A 20688-nucleotide genomic window follows, 5' to 3' on the forward strand; every position below is an offset into this window, starting at 1 on the left:
AAATATCGGAGTTTCTACTTCAGCTTTCAGCGATGAAAGTTATGAAACACCTGAAAGCCAAGACGGCGTGCCAAAATTTAGCTATTGAAGTGTACACGGAAAATCTTAAATTTTGTGAAGCTATGACAATACCCAAAAAAGTTAGAAAGCCGACTAAATAAGTTAACTTATGGTTTGAAGCAGTCAGCTACCAGCTGGTACAAGAAAGTGGCAGACTTTCTATTAAAATACGGACTCACAAGAAGCCAAATTGATTGTTGTTTGTTTGCCAGTTCAGAAACAGATGATAGCACCTTTATTTCCGTCTGGGTTGACGGCATCATTTGTATCGAGTGGGACAAAATCAATCTGTCCACCAGGACGCTAGAAGCTACTTTCTATATAGAGACAGAGGTAAAAGTCATTGGTTTTTGGGCATACGAATCATAGTCAAGGAGGGTAAGGTCACAATCGGCCGGCGACGTAATGTTTCATAGATGCGAAGACAGAGATGATAATTCAGCTGTTTCAAAGGAATGCTTGCTAGCTCTCAAGAACACTGGCGGACTTTAATTTAAGACCTTAGGCAGCACAGAATTCAGACGAAAAATAAATTAGAGAACCTAAAGCTTGGTGACATCAATTCCTTTTTGTCGTTGAAAATTGAATTAGAATCTTGAATAATTCTGGCGTGCATATTGGAGGAAAATAGTCGAAGTAGTTCAGTTCTTAGACGCAGCCAGCCAGATCAGTACTTAGCTTGAGGTGATCAATTCCTAAACTAGTTGCAGCCAGATATCATGTTTACAGTTAATATTTTGTCCCGACACATGAATGCACCCAAAAATTAACACGGGCAGTAAGGACAACGACCACTACGTTATCTGGAAGGCTCTAAACAGTCGAAAATTACCTCTTAAGGAGCCAGTTATGATTTAGTGGGGGAAGTTACGGAGACTGGTGTGGAGATGTTTACAACAGGAAATCAACGACGTGAAACTTTTCAAGCCTGGCGCAGCATTTTACAAGAAACAATTAATAGAAGAATTTGGCTTTCAACAGATGCACACAATGGAAATTTTTCGTGATAACCGGAGTTGTATAAACCATTGCCGAAATCCGGTTATTCCCAAGAGGAGAAAACGTCGAGAAGAAGTTCAGACAGAAGATCCAAAACAGAAAACCTATTGAAATGAGCCAAGCTAAGTTTAGTTAAGAAGATCAATATATAAGTTGAGATCGATTTTTTAATATACAGATATCCATCTTCAACTCTAAAGCTTCTATTGTCAGCAAGTACTTCCGGATAAAGATTAGATTCCGGGAATTTCAAATAAGCAAACCACATTTGATGGTTGAAAGCTCCCTATTTAATGGTTCTTCGAGCTATGTTTATCCCACAAATCAAAATCAGGCTATTTCATCTCAAAGTGATATTTTGCCTTCAATCACTGTCAAAAATGCATCACTCTTTTCACTGTTGTTCAAACGTATGATGAACAAACCGCTTTCAAAACTCAGCTTATTTTTATACCCCCCAAAAAAAGTTTGAACTAAAGTACGGTCAATCGCAGATAAAACATCTCAATAAAGCTCCGGTGAGTACGCCTTGATGATAAACAACCCAAACAAACTCAGACTGGTGACAAATGATTGAAACAAGCCAATCGACGGCTCGTATTGAGCTTCGGTTTATGAAACACTGCTCAAGTCAAAAATCAATATTGCTTTAAAAAACCAAAGTGACGAAAACAATTGCCTTAACCTTAAAACATGAGGCAAATAGTTATTTGATCTGTGCATCAAAATAATAGATCAGTCAACAAAGACATCAAAATAACGTCGGGCGGGTTGCTCTCAAACAACCGGCGAGAGGCTGGCCTCGGTAGTATCAGCTGGAGCTTAAGACTACTAGCATTTTGGGGGGGACAAATGTTGGTTGGGTGGGGGGTGGGGTTGGGAGGCCTGGATGAGAAGGGGGTCCAATCTCCATGTTGAGGAACGTGAACGGGGAGTGAAACCTGCTTTACACTAATTTTGAGAAAAAAGGGTCAGACGAAAAATCGGTCGGGCGAATTATCACAAAAACCACCGAGTTAAAATAACTGTTACAAACATTATTTGAGAGCAATTAAATTTAAAAAGTGCCAATCAAATTAAGAAACAAATTACTTGATGATTTTTTTGCTAAGTAAGTTAACAATCCTCTGTAAAAGTAAAATTCAGCTAAGTAAAAATACAAATAATTCGATTTAATTGTTAGTTCAGGGATTAAAATTTGAGCCAATGAAATCTAAGATTATTTGTACTTTTACTTGGAGTATGAACTTAGCAAAAAATGTATTAAAAAATGTTTTTAATTCATGGGCGCTTTTTTTCAATTAACACAAACGATTGATGAATTACTCGCAAATCTCACTTAGGAAGTAACTTATGTCTTCTTTAACGCAGGGAAAACTTAAACAACGTTTTTGAAACTTGAAATTAAAGAACGCTATTTATTTTATTGCCGGAAAAAAGCCACCGTTGACGTGCTTGATGTACATCGGGATTGAAACAGAAAAAAAGAGATAAATTGACAGAAATTTGGCGAGCAGTTCCAGTTGGATTCTATACTTAATCCAGCTTCTAAACTGAAACCTAATAAGCTTAATACCAATGTCAGCTAGCAAACACTAATGCACTTTGATTCTCAATGACCTTATGACCGGGCTTTATCGGTTTATCCCGCCTCTTGTGGTTTTGATTTTTTGACTTTGACAGAATTCCCGACATTGCGTAATTGAATGCGTAAAAGAATTTAAAATCCATTCAGTTGCAACAGTGAGTGAAGTAAGTCGGAAGTAAGCGTGAAAATCGTGGCTTATGTTAAACAAAAAGCGTGATCAAAAGGAGGGCGCCTAAATAATAGCCGTTGAGAGGCTGATGGCGGTTATTAATGAAAGGAAACAAAATTTACCGCTCTTTCAATGGCTTTTTCAGGGACAAATATTCCAAATAAGAATGTGAAAAATCTGAATGAGAAATAATGCAAACAGCTAAGAGCAAACAAGTAACTGGGAGAGATATCTGGCTCACAAAAAAGATCAATCAAACAATTGACAGAACAAAAAACAACAAATTGGAATCGCATTTGAAATATAAAATAGCATCAGACACAAAATTTTATATCTTTTGAAGTTTTGCAGTCCTTCATTTTCTCAAAGACTTTATGCCATGGATGTTCCAAAATCAAAACCTACCAACTAATATTTACCAAATCAACATTTTTTAGTGCAGAGAAATAAGCTCACTAAGGTGCTTAAAAATATGTCATTGGAAGTTAAGAACTTTTTTGCGATTAAAGTTACAAAATTAACCCAGTTATAGCGCTTTGTTCCGTGACCTGAAGTGCAGCTGGTTTCAGCTACTGTAAGTTGTGATGGAGATGGTAATTTAGATATCACAAAATGTCAACCAAGAAATCGAAAACTGTCAACCACAAATTTTGAATAGTAAAGACACACACGAATCACTAATTGCTTCAAACTTCGTTGGAGCCCAATTATACCAAGCCAAAAACTGCTTAAAGGCACTTGACAAGGCCAAAAATTCCAATATTGCTTTTTTCAAGCTCAAAGTTCAGTATTTAGTCAAAAAGTATAACAGCTGCATCTAGAAAATTTATTGCTTTAAAATTTTTAAGTACTCGCTCAGAATTTCACTTCAGAAATTTCAGTTGATAAATTATTAAAGGCCACTTTATAATACAGGTTAGCTTGCTTGTTCAGTTTTACTGCATAATACGCATTCTAGCATTGATTTCAGTTTTTCTTATGACCATCTTAAAGTTTTCCTTTTGAAGAAGCAGAGGTACCATTCGCTATAAAAGTCGCCCGTTTCTCACAAATGGTCACGAATAGGATGGTTTTCATTGCCGACAGAACTTCTTTCCAAAGGTTAGCCAGTTGCACGTAACAAATTGACGCTGTTATAATCCGTGGTTGCTAGCACATGTACTGCAATTATGCTCCTAGCAAGAGTCCCTTGACACTCCTAATTTTCTAGACGAGAATTTATTCAGCGAGCGGGGAGTTTGATGAAAAATTAGTCAGCATTCAGCCGAGATATTACAAATTTCATTACGTTCATTACGCGCAGGGAGACCCGAAACCCGACCAAACGAGACACTATTTCGCTGGTAACGAATACTATTGGAACATATTTGCTGGCATTGAAAACCGGATTGTGTGGGTTGCACTTTCAAAATTTGTCGCAAACGATATTTTTGTAGAAAGATTACTTAAAGAGTCTAACTAAGTAATTTAATCGTCTAACTAAGTAATTAAATCAGGTCCCCGAGATCAGAGATATAGATTAGACTTTTGAGAATAGATGAAGCCATTATCTTAAACAGCAGCTGTTCTTTTCTCTGAATGAGAAAACAGCTAGCATCACGACAAACCTTTTCGGTTTATCACCATTCCTACACCTTTGACAAAATAAGCCACAGAACTGCAAAAAAAATATTGTGATTTCTATTGTTGACATTTTAGCTAGACAAATCCAAAAGTAAGATCAAGTTTAAGGAATAAAAATTCAGAGTTCAAAGCAACAATAAAGCTCATCTTTCACTACACTCATTCCACTCAAAGAATTTACTACAATCCACTTGCTAAGTTGGCTTGTTCTGTTCTACTGCAAAAGTGATACATTTTATCTTGTCTGAAGTCTTCCATCTGACCATGAAAGCAGTTTTGAAGTTAAGCACATTTCTGGAGTAAAAATTTGTTACTACTGCAGCTCAGCTGAATAATCTTCTACGTCATCGGCACAACTCTCAGACGAGACTGGTTCGTTCTCTTCCTGCAAATAGTGTTCCAAACGAGAAGCGACTGTGGTGGGGGAGTAAATGTCTGTTCCGAAGAACCTGTCGCCGAAGCTGCCAATTCCAGGAACGAGACAGTGTCTGTCTTCAGAGTGGACATCGTCTACTGCTGACGTCACGATTTTCACACGGGGGTACACATACGATACGGCATTCAATCCTGAACGAAAAAGTACTCTTCTAAACGTAGACTTCTTTTTAGGTTTTTCACAAAAACGCCATTATTTATTTGAAATATTTATGTGGTTAACTTTACAACGCTTTTTATATTCGAGCTTAGCCGACATTGGACTTTAATTTTCATTTACATAAATTAAATAATTAGACCAATTCCGGTGATAAAATTTGTGTAATTTTAAATTCAGAAGCCGTTCCTCACAAATGAAGTTACTAATAATTCGAGACACTAAAATTAGCAGATTAACGTATAACAAAGGCGTCAATTTCGATTAGCTTGCTTGCCTTTTGTAAATTAAACAAAATTTTGCGGATCACTTTTTGTCTCTAAACTAAAAAAGCCGAAAATCCTAACTAAGGATTCTAACAAGATAGACTACCGACCTCTCTGAGATACGACCAATGTCAGCACAATTATCCTGTCTTCCTCCACTTCGTGGTCTAACAGAATGCGAATGGCCATCAGCAAAGCAGCCCCAGAAGTTAGTGCCGAGTCTAACAGCAAAACGTAGTCATTTTTGATTTCCTTCGGCAGCCTAAAACAATTTTGTAAATGACAATGCAAATAAGAAGAATAAGAACAATATTTCACTAGCACCAAGTAAAATTCAGTGTTGAGATACAAACAACATAGAAAAGTTTGTCAGGCATTTAGTGACAGAATTGCTACAATGGTAATATGGCGTGCTGTTGTTTCTGAAAGCTACTTTAATTGAATTACGGAGACGGAGGAAAGATTAAAAAATGACGCCCGCTTTCCAAAGCTACAAACCTTTACTAACCTGATGTAATATAACTCTGGGTTAAGCGTTTCTGGATTTGTTTGGATCAACAGCTTGCCAATCTTGGCATCCTTCACTACTTCAATCACTGCCTGTTCTAGAGTCTCTCCCGACCTCAACACACTAACAGCTGATATCGCTCCAGTGAACTTCAGACCTATAACAAGTTAACGGTGACGCAAGGTTCCTAAGACAATTTTTCCTTATCTTTCTAACTAAACTCAGCTATTACAGAATACTCAGCAAATATAGATTCATACTCAAACAACAAGGAATTGACGCATATACTTCTCCTATCAAATTCTTTTTTATTATCTCCCCGAAAACGAAAATTGGCAAAGCGTAACTCTAATGAAAAACAAAGACCTTCGTAGCCGCAGAACGCGAAAAATTTCAATGGTTTTCTCGGCTTCTCAATCCAAATAGCACTCGAAAAAAAACGAAATTAAACAAGTTATTAAATTAACCAATTTACAAAAGATACATCACAAACTCATGACTAGATAGCTGGACAGACAACAGAAATCTTGCTTAACAAATAAGAGAACGGAAAGAATATTTGCACTGAAAAACAGCAAAAACGGTCAAAAAAGTTAGATACAAAGTAAAAAAATATATCCTCTGGAGCTCAACAAACAAAATGGTTTTAAAAAATTCAAAAAAATTTGGGAATTTGTTTCGAAAATTAATTACTTCAATTTAGCTCTTCCCAGCAAGACGAGTACTCTCCGTACTTAAAAGATTACTAAAGCCAGCTACATGACCCAAAGACACCTTAATGCCCCATGCGTTTCACCTGTTTATCCCGTTTTGAAGGCTCAAAGTCATCGAAAGATCAGTGAAATCATCTTACAAACAAGACAGAGCACCAGTACAACCCAACTTATGGATTGTAAAAAGGAGAACACCTGAAAAACAAAATTTGAGAAGATGATGGCGGTTATTAAACCTACACGTCAGGTTGCATTAAAACAGCCGAAAATGATTCCCATAACTCCGACTCGTTTAAGGAATCAAATTTGATTGTTTCACAAAAAATATTTTTCAAGTACTTTCCATTTTGACTGGATTCCGTAATTAGGCACACCCTGATTTTTAATGAGAGCAAACAGTGGTTAGAACCATTACAAATAAAAACTCGACCTGGTAGCTAAGATTAATTAGAAAAATTCAAATACAGTGCATCTAAAACTGATCTCTAGGATTATCTTCTTTCATTTTTGATTTCGATTTTTCGGATAATGAAGCTGTTCATTTTAGACTGTTTTGCTGAGCAATTGCTGTTTAAGAGCAACTTGAGTAGAATGAGAAAAGAATGAAACTAGCCCAAAGAACTCAAATAAAAATCAACACGCGAAACATTTAGCATGCTTTGGACTAAGGTAGAGCGAATTAAATTTTTGTTCGACAAAGTAGCAAAAACGAAGCGCCAAGACACGCTAAAGGACTCGAAACAAAATCAAAATTTGGCTGCTTACCATTTGAATCACTTATCAACTTACCATTTGAATCACTTATTTATTTCATTAAACTACTCAGAAAAAGAGGGAAATAAATAAAAAGCACAAAATTCAAAATAATCCACTTTTTTATATAAACCTCCACAAGTTTCGACTCAAAAATGAAGTACTCTAAACAGACCTTCAGGTCCTAACTCAAAAACCTACAAGGTAAAAGCAATTTAGAAAAACTTTTCACCAGAAGTGCCTACAGTGCAATTAGAAGTAATGCAAAGATGTAACACGCCAACGACTGTTACAGGACACTTCTGATAACATGTTTCCTTATTAGCTGACTTACAACGCCCAATAAAATCATAAATACTAGGAGACGCAAAAATTTTAATAACAAAAGCACCAAGTTCTTCGATAACGGAGAAAATAACAAAAACGAACAAAAGCACTTGCCACTTAAATTACCAGAAAGACTAACAGCTATCACAAGACTCTCTATAGACTGCACCAAAAACAAAGCCGGCAGATTGCCGGAAAATAGCCGCGATAGACGCTTGTGGCCTTCCATGAATTGAAACAACCAAAAAAATAAGAGAGACAGATTGACCACCAGTCATTTAATAGACCAATCGACTTTTTTTGTTAGATTCGGACTATCATTTTATGACATATACGCTCTATAAGGAAAAAACCCTAATGGAGCTTTTCCAAAATTCAAATCCGAAATCAAAAACTCAAGACTCTAACACTCAACAATTAGGGCATATACGTTTGGCACTGCTTAGATGCACACTATAGACCTTTAACTAGTAAATGTTCAAAAAATTAAAGTTCATTAAGCGAGTTCAGAAGTGATTTTTTGAGCGAGGTAAGTCACGCAATCGACCTAAAAGTAGAGCAAATGACGTCATGAACATAAATTTCAACTGCAAAGCAGTAGAAATCGCTGGAATTGAAAGTGAATTCCAAGAAGTCAGGTCGCAAGAATCATCGATGGAGACGAATTAAAAACATAGCCAGTAGAATACCGGAAACGACTCGAATCGTCGTGCATTATAATCTCAAACCCAACCTTACCGAAATCAGAACATCAAAATAGACAAGAGAAAAAAACAAAAAAGCCCAACAAACCACACTTTTTTTAGGTGCGGGGGAGCTAGGTGGGGTGGCTGGGTAGATGGGTTCGGGAGGTGGGTAGTGCTGGGGTAGTTGGGGGATAGCTAGGTGAAGGGAGGGGGTAGGGGTAGGTGGGGGAAAGTTGAGGGGGGGGGGGGTAGGTGTTGGGAGGAGGGGGGGGGGTGGTAGTAGATAGGTGGTGGGAGAGGGGGGGAGGGGTTTGTGCGGTGTAGTTTAGATAATTAGGGGTGACTTATAAAGGAACAAAAAATTTCAAATTTTCAAAATGACCTCTTGACCTTGAACATTACCAGCAATTCCTAAATACTATACATTACAAACGAAGCTACTGTTAAAGTCCAATGTTCCAAAAAAAAAAAGAAGTCAACAATCAAAAACTGAGGTAAATGCTCGAACAGAAAGAAGTCAAAATTCAAGTCATGAACAAACTGGCTTTCTGCTTAAAAAACCTGTAGAATCTCAATACTTTTCGAGTCGTGAAAAACCATGATGTCCCAAATAATAGCCGCTATTGGCTTCTCTAGTAGCCAGCTGGGGCTTAAGGATGCTAGCATTACGGGGGAAAACTGTTGGTGGGGTGGGGGAAGGGTTGGGAGGGCTGGACGAGAAGGGGATCCAAATCGCCAGGTGGACGGGAGTGTTGGGGAGAGGGTGACTTCTTAAGTTAAAGAACTGCTCTTCAGAACATGAAATTGTCTACTCAAAACATCAATGGTGAATCGCATACTTGAAAAACTGCATAAAAAAGTCCACAGGACTAATATAATCGCTATAAACTTCAATTAAGAGCAAATAATAAAACTTGAAAACGCTGCTTTGAAATGCCGCACAAGATCACAAAAACTGCCCGTTCAGCAAAAATATTTTCGCACTAAATTTTCTTCCTTTCAGAACACTGAAGGAATATAGGTAACTTTAAAACTTCTCTATGCTTCTAAACATTGTTCAGCAGGTTGACGTAAACCTGTTTTTATTGTGTGTCATTTGACTTTGCATCCCGGTTAAAAAAACATAGCGGGAAGACTCCGGAGCTGAATCGAAGTAGATAATCATTTAGTCCCGAGCAAACTATTCAACAAAAAAGCGAACCAACAAGAAAAACAATGTTCCACTTAATTTTTACTTATCATTTTGATGCAACATAGGAAAAAATAGAAAACTCAAATTTTATTTAAAACATGATAGTTGCTGCACAAAAAAATTGACTCCAAAAGAAATTATTAGCTAAGTTGTAGCAAAACAGTTAGCTTTCATTCAGTAAACGACTACTAACAAACCGATGAAAATTATATAAATAAAATTTATTTCAATGAAAACTTCCTAGTTGTAACATTCAAACGTGACATTTTAATTGCAACAACACATATAGAATAGCTCTAAAATAAGGATTGAACCAACAAAAGGTTGCGAAAAGAACAAAATGAGAAGGAAATGTCACAAAAATCTCAAAAGAGTCAAAATGGGCCGAAATTGAATGAAATTACTCCAATTTTTTTTAACTAAAAGAACTCGATTTAAGGCAGATGAAATCTAAAGATCGCCCACCTACAAACATAACCGACTAACGTCGGGCGAATTGCTCTCAAACGACCGGGGTCAACTTCACACCATAAGTATAAGTCTCCAAAACAGTTTGTGAATCGCATACTTGGAGACTAGTGAGCTAAAAGGCTCTAAGAGAACTTAATGCCCACTGGGCGCTACCGGTTTATCCATCCCGTTTTGAGGACAAAAAGTCAAATGCGTCAGACGATTAACTAACCAAAATTAATCAAAAACTTTCCCATTTTTTTAAAAAAAGATTTGAACAGGAGGCAAAATAAGAGTTAAAAAGCGGCCCACACGGCACAACAACAATTTTAGGTTTGAGAAAAAAATGAAAAGTGCCTGCAAAAAGTTGCACGTAATCGAACGTTATCTCGCTCTTAGAGCAAAATTTTGGGACATCCATTTTTCTTGCTCTTTCAGAATGATGTACGTACACTAACCTCTTTTTCCACGGCTGGCGAGCGGTCTATAGCTATCAGTGGCCTAAGGAAGCTAATTAAAGTACTCGGTAGAAACAGGTGTGGGCACGGGCGTAAGCAAGGGGAGTCCAGCGGGCAGGGTTAATGGAGCAATGGGGGAGGATGCAGTGAGGGGGTCTAAAACGCAAAAAACTGCCCCTCACCACCAGCTTTCGTGAATCGTACACTTGAAACCTTTAAAGTTTCCCGGAGTTCCCCAGCAACACAATGCCTTAATGCCCTCCAGGCTTTACCTGTTTTTCGAAAATTGGTTCAAAGGAAAAAAACTATCAGGCAAAAATTCGGTAGTACAAAAAATCGCATTATGAAATTACCAGCAGGACTGATATGACGTTTGCGAGCAAATAAAAGCTCAAGATTACCGAAAAACTTCAAAACACTATCAAAACATAGCTGGCAGTTTTCCGGAATAGCTCCTAAATAGACTTGCGTGCGGTATAATAAAGACCGATACAGATAGAAATGAGCTGATAAAATTTTCAGCCCCTTTTAAAAACGATCAGACAGCTTTTAGCGGTGAATTGATATGACTCGTTCTTCTTAGCACTTAATTAAATCAAATTAATCTTAAGTTTTTAGGGTCCAAAAATCATTTTGTTGAGTATGGTAAGACACGCATGATAAATATCTAGTCGTAACAGGCGATGAACTTTAATTCAGGCGCTCTGTACCTAGAGAATTTTTGGGTGTAAAGTCTTTGATGCACATTGGGATTGAAACAGAAAAAAAATTAAGAGACAAATTGGCTAATTATTTTTTTTCTGTTTATTTTTCAGTTTACAAAATTGTTCTAATTTGGCGTGCAGTATCAGTTAGACTCTAAAACTATACTCGAATCAGCTTCCAAACTGAAAGCTAATAAGCTTAATACTGATGTCAGCTAGCAAACATTCTAATGAACTTTGATAACCTAATTCTCAATGACTTAATGACCGGGCTTAATAGGTTCATCCCGCTTCTTTTGGTTTTAATCTTTTGAAATTCACCGTATTCACTGCATTGTGTAATTCAATGCGTGAAAGAATTTAAAATCCATTCAGTTGAAACACTGAGTGAAGTTAGTCAGAAGTCAAACGCGAAAATCGTGACTGATGTAAAACGAAAAACGTGATCAAAAGGTAAAACGAATTAAAAAAACATAGCAGGACAAGTCCTGACGTACAATTCAAAAAATTTTCACTAACTAAACAAAAAACTAGAACCTAGAACGGACTACGAGTAAATTGGGAAAACCATTTCCAAGGAAAATCAGATAAAGAAAAGAAAATAAAGTCAAAATGCACAAGTTAACAAAAAAACTACTAACGAAAAAGCGAGTTTTTGTTCAAACACCGTTTTCCCACTCTACTTTAAAATTCCGCGCCGCAAAACTAATCGCTTTTTCGCTCCATTCCTGTTTCGGCATGACCAAAATCACTACTCCAATTTGACTTTTAAAATCATGAAAATGTGTGAACAGATCTTAAAAAAAAGACAGCGCCCCAATACAATTCAAATTCTTTGAATTGTAAAAAGAGAGCGCCTAAATAATAGCCGTTGAGAGGCTGACGGCGGCTATTAAACAATAGCCTATGAAAACCAAATATTACTTTTGTCAACATTAACCTTTTAGATAACAAAAACTTTCAACTAAAAAACAGCCTGAAAAATCCACACTTAGACAACAAAATTTGCGTTTAAATAAACTTTTTTCACACCAACTTTTCTCCCTCCGATTCAAAAGAAGGTATGAACAAAAATCACTCTTTTCTCTGCTCTTCGAATTTTATAACCAAAACAACCTTTCTTTCAAACTTTATTCCCCCAACTTCGCGCTCACTCACTTATCAACAGAACACAGAAAATCATAAGGGCTCTATTATGAGCAGGGTAAAAGACATTAACGAACAGTAAAATCTGAATTTTAGCATTAGATGCGCCATTATTTACCTCCTATTGTATGGCTCCTTTTCTAGCTTAAAATGCTATCAATTTTATACAGAACGTACTAAAGGGATACCATTTTAGCTACGAAAGGAGCACTACAGTAAGAAGGAGTAAATGATGGAGCGAAAAACTTCCGACAGAATGTCCAAAATATATGAATAATGAGGATTCATTTAACAAACCTTCGTAAGACTGCTCCATGTGGGTCGTGATAGTGTTGTTCTCGTACGGCAGAAGTGATAGAGCATACTCCACTAACAGACGCATCAATCGAAGGGAGTAGAAAATGAACTGATCTCTGGGAGTCAACTTGTTGCGCAGTTTTGTGTGCAAAGCTTGCACTGAAATAAACAGTACCTTGTATATAATTATATTGAAGTAAATAATTAGCAATTCAATAAAAAAGGCTAAGATGAAACAAGAGCATGGTGCGTTTTTCCAAGCAAGAGCAAAAAAGGTTTTCCGAGTCAAAGCTGAAAGACAGCGAAATAACAAGGCTATTGTCAAATAGCCACCAAAGCAGATATTTTGACCTGAAAATCAGAGGAAATTCGGGTGTCTGATATGTTGCCAACTTGAATTATCTTTGCAACCAAAATTTTTCGTTTTTATGTTCAAAAATTTCATAAACATAGCTGGCAGATTGCCAGAAAATAGCCGCAATAGATTCGTAGATCGGCAGTCTAAAAAAAACAGTAAAAAAGACAGACCAAAAAAATTCGTCTTTTCATTGAAGGCTGATCTTTTATATTTTGATTAAAAATCTGTATAAGTTATTGCTGCCTCTATTAACTGATCTCAAATAACCTTCATTTAGAGTGATACACACCCATTTGACCTTATCTCTTTGAATTAAAGTAAATAAAAGTCAATTTCAAAGTGAGGAAGTCATTTTTGAGAGTGAGGTAAGTCAAGTGTGACCAAAAACTTAATCACGCGCATGAACAAAAAAACTCGCTCCACTAAGAGCGAAAAATGACGTCACACATGCAATTCAGTTGAAATTGCATGAACGAATGAACAAAAAATGGCTGTGACGTCATATGGTCGTAACAAAAATCATGACGACGAAATAAAAAAACATAGCAGGACAAGTCCTGACGTACAATTCAAAGAATTTTCATTGACTAAACAGAAAACTAGACCTAGAACGGACTATGAATGGATTGGAAAAACCATTTAGAAAAAAAATCCGATCCAAAAAATCGAAAAAACAGTAAAAATCAAATTGAAATTGCCGCATGTGAACAAAAAACCACTAGCGAGAAAGCGATTTTTTGTTCAAACACCGTTTTCTCACTCTACTTTAAATTTAGAGCGAAAAAATTTCACGCCGCAAAACCACTCATTTTTTCGCTCCACTTCCTGTTTCGGCGTGACCAAAATGACTACTCCAATTTGACTTCAAAAATCATGAAAATGTGTGAACAGATCTTAAAAAAAAAAAAAGACAGCGCCCCAATACAATTCAAATTCTTTGAATTGTAAAAAAAAAACCAAGAGAAGGCCAATAATAGCCTCAGCTATCGCTGTGCGGCTATTAAAAACCTGCCAACTAATTGAGCTCTAGTCAAACATTGGGGCGAGAGGCGACACGCGCCTATTCAGTTACTCATGAACATCTCAAATGACAAAAAATGCCAAACGAACTCCGGAAACAATTGTGAGTCTCCTTCGACACGTGTTCTTGAAATACCTCATGCCTAACTGAAAACCGCATTTCAAAAAAATGACCAAACACCAATTATAACGGAAATGAATTCTCCGCAAGCGAACAGAAAAACTCCTCTCGAGAATAGAAAATGTGGCAAGTATTTGTATTCTGCTCAACAAATTGTATATAAAAAACAAATTTTCGCTCAACTTCCTTAACCAAAATTACAACCCAAAATTCCTGAAAAATGAAAAAAAAATGTAGCCTGTAGACTCTGAAAACGACTCACAGTTGCACTTGATTTATAACTCGCCGATCTACCAGACTACATGAGTAGTTATATCGGAGCAAGAATGGGGGGGGGGGGTAAAAGGATGTACCTATGTATTAACATTAGGTATAGCCTATTTTCGTCCAATTTCCAAAGATGTACCTAAAAAGAGAGTGAGAACAATAGAGCTGTCATCTTATCGTAATTACCCAGGGATAATTATCTTAATTGCCCCAGGGAAAAGCATCCGCTCTAATGCACTTCAGCTAATTTTATCTACTTAATAAAATATATCTGCGGAACTTTTACTTTCAAACTTTTCATTTACGCATAATTTTTTCAATTATCATTTTTTTTAAAAAAATTTCGATTATTAATGAAGTTTTGTTTTCAATAATTTCAAATTATCGGAAGTTTTTCACAAAAATTTCTTGAATGCTTTTTTTGAAAATTTCAATTTTTCAATTTTTTTTACTCATGATGGGAAAGCATGCAAGAAACGGATTTTTTGGCATTTTAATTTGGTAGTTTCTGGTTTTTTTTTTCGCGGTAGTTTCAGTTTCAAAAACCCGAAACCGTAAAAAACTTTCATATAAAGTTGTTCTAATAATCGATTAAAGTTTTTCTTAACGCTGATTTCAATGAAAAATACTAAATCACAGAAAACCATCACTGAAAATTTTTTTTTTGTTTTTTCATAGTTTCAGATTCTCAAACCTCAAACTAAAAAATTTTTTGGTCGAAAATATATGCTACAGTACAACTTCAGAGGGTATTTTTCGAAGTGGAGTTCAATGGTGGTAACTTCACGGTCAATTATAGATTATGGGTTTGGGTTTTTTGAAGTTTTAGTTTCTCAAACCTCAAACTACAAAACAATTTCTTTGAGAATGGTATGCTATATCAACTCTCTATATGTTGTTTTTAAACAAAGCATTTGATGGCAAATTTTTAACCCTAAGAAGTTACACTTTTTGGTTTTTTCCGAAGTTTCAGCTTCTGAAACCTGAAACCTCAAACTATTTTTTTTTGGAATTGTGTGTAACAGTACATCTTTATAGCGTAATTTTTAAAACAGAATCCAATGGACATAGTTCAAAAGTCGTGAAAAGAGGACAAGTTTATATTTTTTGAAGTTTTAGATTCTGAAACCTGAAACCAAAAAAATTTTTGGTAAAAAATATTTAGTTCTTTTTAATAAATACCCTATTCTTAAAAAAACGAAAAAATACCCATTTCATACCAAAAAATACAAAAAATACCCAATTCTTGCCGAAAAACCCAATTCTTGTCCAAAAATAGCCAATCGTTGTCAAAAAAATCCCAAATTTTCCCAAAAAAATACCCAATTCATGGCAAAAATACCCAATTTCTAGCAAAAAATACCCAATTTTTCACAAAAAATACCCAATTCTTCCCAAAAAATACCCAATTCTGGCCAAAAAATACCCAATTCTGGCCAAAATATACGCAAATTTTCCCAAAAAATACCCAATTTTTCCCAAAAAATACCCAATTCTTGGCAAAAATACCCAATTCTTCCCAAAAAATACCCAATTCTTGGCAAAAAATACCCAATTCTTCCCAAAAAATACCCAATTTTTGGCAAAAAATACCCAATTCTTCCCAAAAAATACCCAATTCTTCCCAAAAAATACCCAATTCTGACAAAAAAATACCCAATTCTGGCCAAAAAATACCCAATTCTGACCAAAAAAAGTACCCAATTCTGGCCAAAAAATACCCAATTCTTGGCAAAATTACCCAATTCATCCCAAAAAATACCCAATTCTGGCCAAAAAATACCCAATTCTGTCCAAAAAAATACCCAATTCTGGCCGAAAAATACCCAATTCTTGGCAAAATTACCAAATTCATCCCAAGAAATACCCAATTCTGGTAAAAAAAAAACCCAATTCTGACCAAAAAATACCCAATTCTGACCAAAAAATACCCAATTCTTGGCTCAAAATATCCAATTATTGTCAAAAACACCCAAATGTTTACAAAAAACATCAAACTGTTGCCAAAAACAATCAATTCTAGCCCAAAAATATCTGTTTCTAGTCATGAATTACACAATTCATAGCAAAAATACCCAGTTATTACCAAAATCTACTAAATTTTTAACAAAAATACCTAATTCCTGCGAAAAAGAACCCGGTTCTAGCAAAAATATCCCAATACTTGCCACACAAAGAGACACAAATTTCGCCAAAAATACCCATTTTTACAACAAAATAGCGAAATCTTGTCAAAAAATACCCAAATTGTAACCAAAATAACAAAATTTTATCAAATATTTATCTAAAATATATCAAAAACTAGACAATCGTGCCAACATCCATTTTTCTTATCAACAATCCAATTATTTAGTGACCTTAAAACATCAACTTTTGAGATCATCTTTTGTAAAGACGAATCTTCTCAGGTGATCGATATAGGTTTAATGAGCACAAATTGGTCACGAATTTTTTGCTATTGTTCAGAATTAATCGATAAATGTTTGAGTTAAATCATAGTTATTTAACAATTACCTCCTACTATTTTGTCAATTAGGAACAATTAGGTGATCTCATTTTTTGTAAGAGGGTCACTCACCTCTTTGGAACAAAATTTAGTCCAACTACGTCATATGATTACTACAATTACGGATACCTAAGTATTGAATGGGGTCACTGAACTCATGTGAACAGAAAATAATCCTTACTGATTACGATATTATTCTTATTTTATGGAAGCATACACCGCTCACGTGATTGAGGTCTTACTCATAATAATGTCATAATTACGTCACTATTGCATCATAATGATGTCATTTTTTATTGTAGTGTAAAAACAAAAATTCATCTCATTGTGCTTATTTTCCTTCTCTTCAACAACACAACTATAGTAAGCTTTTTCATTCTTTTTCGGAGACAATTTTAGTCTCCTTTTCCTACAAACCTAAGTTTTCAGTTATAAACCTTTCAGTGGAGATTCTTCATCTCTAGGACATCTTCCTATTTCCCATTCCAGGTAAGTCACCTCTGTTATAGAATATGAAAACAAACCAAAAAAAAGAATAATGGGCTATTATCGCCATCATCGTACTCATTCGCAAATAGCATATAATTTCTTCAGAGAGAAGGTTTTTTTCAATATCTGTATTTTCAATTTATTTAGGAGTTCAACCGTCGTCACCTAAAAAGGCTGGAATAATGAATATCAAATCTGTGAAATTGAACGACAATCTTAAGGCCCACTTCTTCTTCCCCGATTTCAATGATGATGTAGCAATTATAAAGGAGAGGAAGACGTGCTTCGGCTGGGTAGCTGAACCTCCATTCTCCATTCCGAGGCAGCTTCTAGTCTTCATTATTGCAATCGAGAAATTGCCAGAAGTCTCTGTTCCATACAAACAGACAACTGTAGACTTCTACGAGAACCACATCGAAAACAGAGATTTACAAGTCTCAGACAACATGGAACTGAGCAGATCAGTCCGTGCACAATTTTGTGATTATGAGTTGTCCTATAGACCAATGTATGAAAATCAATTAGGATATTTTGAGGAGGAGAGAGAACTTAAATTTCTCTGGTGTGTGTGTGACGAGTATGACAATTTGCAGGAGCAGAAACCTGATCGGGATTGTGACGAATGGGAAAATGGGTCATTGACAGGGAGTATAATCGCAATTATAGAAGAAGAGAACGCACTTGATCCCAAGTTAGACAACAAAAAATCGGACCAGGCAGTCCCTTTTGCGTGTTTTTCTACAGACACTGGACAAGATGCAATGAAAGAAGTACAGGGAGCATCGAGTGTTGAAAATACTTCAATCAAGTCTGCCAGAACCATCCTTAGTACTGTACTCAATGATTATACAGATTACCAAGATTATATTCTATCTAATGAAGCAAGTGAAAAAATATCTGAAAAAACTTCCCTCAAATCTGAGCAACCAGCGTCTTGTACACAAAAGACTGTCAAGAGAAGGGCTCCTGCTGTCAATAACCCTGAAAGAGTGGGAAGTAAAAAATTAGATGGTGATGAAATCGAAGACAACATGTGTCCTCCATCGTGCAAATTGAGACGAGCTGCTGAGTTGTATAGTAACTAAACTAACAGGCTGAGAAGTTATTTCTTTGACTGATTATCTGTTTGTATTTCCGGTATAATTTCAGATCCAAAAACTATTATTTCCTGAGGTGACTAATTGACTGTTTAATTTGTAATATTCTCTTTTTACACTCAGAAAATGCTGAATTTCATGTATGCTTTTGAATTGATACTTTGATAATATAATGTATTTGAGTTTTACAAATGCATTTTCGAAATTAACTTTTGTTTCAAGTTCAATTTTGAATTAAAATTTATGTCAAAAAATGCCTGTTTTTGTAATATCTGTTTTTTTCTCAAAAATGGCGGTTAACGACGAAAAAGGCTTGTTTTCATAAAATGTTTTTTCAAAAACTCGGGGTTTTTTTTGGCTTCTGCAATGAACTCCCGGCAGCTGATACTGGATGATGCAAAGCGATTACAGTGATAATTTCGAAGCAAACTCTGGCAGCAATTCTTCCCATCAGAATATCGCAATAAGCGTGCTGCCTTTGATAATAGATTACCTAGTCATTTAAGAATTTTTGGTAGGAATTTTTAGAAATAGATACTCATACAAATCTTTAAGTATAGAATTTACAATTTTCTAAAAAAAAAGTTGAAAATCTTTTGCATATTTTTTACTGTTTTGAAAAAAAATATTCTTTTACTATGCCACTTTTTTCAAAAAAGTCGTTTTTTTACAAAAGGTTTCTTTTTTCATTTTTCCATTAGTCAGTTTTTGAAGTTTTTTAATGTGAAGTCTTGAACTGAATCATTTTTTTAAATGAAAATCTTTTTTACTAAAATGATTTTTTCTTTGAAAATTGTTGTGTTTTACACACTGTTTTTAACAAAAATGTAAATCTTGATGTTTTTTTTATTTTCTATTTCTCCTTTTTTTCTGTTTTTTAATTTTTTTATGTAAAAATTTAAATTTAATTAATTTTTTTTTGAAAAAAACAAAGTTTTACTAGAATAATTTTTCTTTCAAAAATGCCGTTTTTTACATAAGGTTTTAAACAAAAAATGCAACTTGTGTTGTTTTTTATTTTTTTATTTTTCCTTTTTTTCTGTTTTTGAATTTTTTTTTGTAAAATTTTGTTTTACAAAAAAAAAATTTCTTTCAAAAATGCCGTTTTTTACATAAGGTTTTAACAAAAAATGCAACTTGTGTTGTTTTTTTTTGTTTTTCTATTTTTCCTTTTTTCAGTTTTTGAATTTTTTTTAATGGAAAATGTGAAATTTAATTAATTTCCTTTTTGAAAAAACAAGTTTTACTAGAATATTTTTTTTTCAAAAATGTCGTTTTTTACATAAGGTTTTAACAAAAAATGCAACTTGTGTTGTTTTTTTGTTTTTCTATTTTTCCTTTTTTCAGTTTTTGAATTTTTTTAATGGAAAATGTGAAATTTAATTAATTTCCTTTTTGAAAAAACAAGTTTTACTAGAATATTTTTTTTCAAAAATGTCGTTTTTTACATAAGGTTTTAACAAAAAATGCAACTTGTGTTGTTTTTTTGTTTTTCTATTTTTCCTTTTTTCTGTTTTTGAATTTTTCAATGTAAAATTTTAATTTTAAATATTTTTTTTTGAATAAACAAGTTTTACTAGAATAATTTTTCTTTCAAAAATGCCGTTTTTTACATAAGGTTTTTAACAAAAAAAGCAATTTGTAATGTTTTTTGTTTTTCTATTTTTCCTTATTTCTGTTTTTGAAGTTTTTTATGTAAAAGTTTTAATTTAAATAATTTTTTTGCAAAAACAAGTTTTTCTAGAAGAATTTATCTTTCAAAAATGTCGTTTTTTACATAAAGTTTTTACCAAAAAAATGCTAATTTTGTTTTTATTTTTCTATTTTTCAGTTTTTGAATTTTTTATTGAATTATTTTTTTTCTTAAAAAATGTTGTTTTCTAAAATATTTTTTTTCAAAAATGCCGTTTTTTACATTATGTATTTAACAAAAAATGTGAATTTTGTTGTTTTTTACTTTTCTGTTTTTCCTTTTTTCAGTTTTGGAAGTTTTTTTTTGTAAAATTTTTTAAATTAATTTTTTTTGAAAAAACATTGTTTTAGTAAAACAATTTTTTTCCAAATGTCGTTTTTTGCATAATATTTTAAACAAAAAATGTAAGTTTGATGTTTTTTCTTATTCTATTTTTCAATTTTTCAGCTCTTGATGTTTTTTGCAATTTCTTTAGCAAAGCAGAAAATTGAAAAAATCAATGTATTACAATTATTACAAAAATCAATTAGTTAATACAATTATTTATTACAAAATAATACACTTATTAATAAAATTTGCGGAAATCTATAACAAATCAAGTTTTTG

At 34.3% G+C, this 20688-nt stretch overlaps 1 protein-coding gene across 1 annotated transcript in view; it reads right to left on the reverse strand.

Annotated features, from left to right (window-relative positions):
• Positions 1-4470: 4470 nt before the first annotated feature.
• The window catches only part of LOC142339346 (uridine-cytidine kinase-like 1), a 377161-nt gene continuing 360943 nt past the window's right edge, over positions 4471-20688 (reverse strand). The window contains exons 9-12 of the mRNA XM_075389333.1: positions 12532-12690; positions 5806-5962; positions 5408-5559; positions 4471-5006 (exon numbers count right to left, since the gene is read on the reverse strand). Of these exons, the coding sequence (XP_075245448.1) occupies positions 4753-5006; positions 5408-5559; positions 5806-5962; positions 12532-12690 (722 nt within the window). The 3' untranslated portion in view covers positions 4471-4752. The remainder of the gene's footprint in view (positions 5007-5407; positions 5560-5805; positions 5963-12531; positions 12691-20688) is intronic.

The sequence above is a fragment of the Convolutriloba macropyga genome, chromosome 5, assembly GCF_964194025.1.
Source record: "Convolutriloba macropyga chromosome 5, txConMacr16.3, whole genome shotgun sequence".
In the NCBI taxonomy this organism is placed as follows: Eukaryota; Metazoa; Xenacoelomorpha; order Acoela; family Convolutidae; genus Convolutriloba; species Convolutriloba macropyga.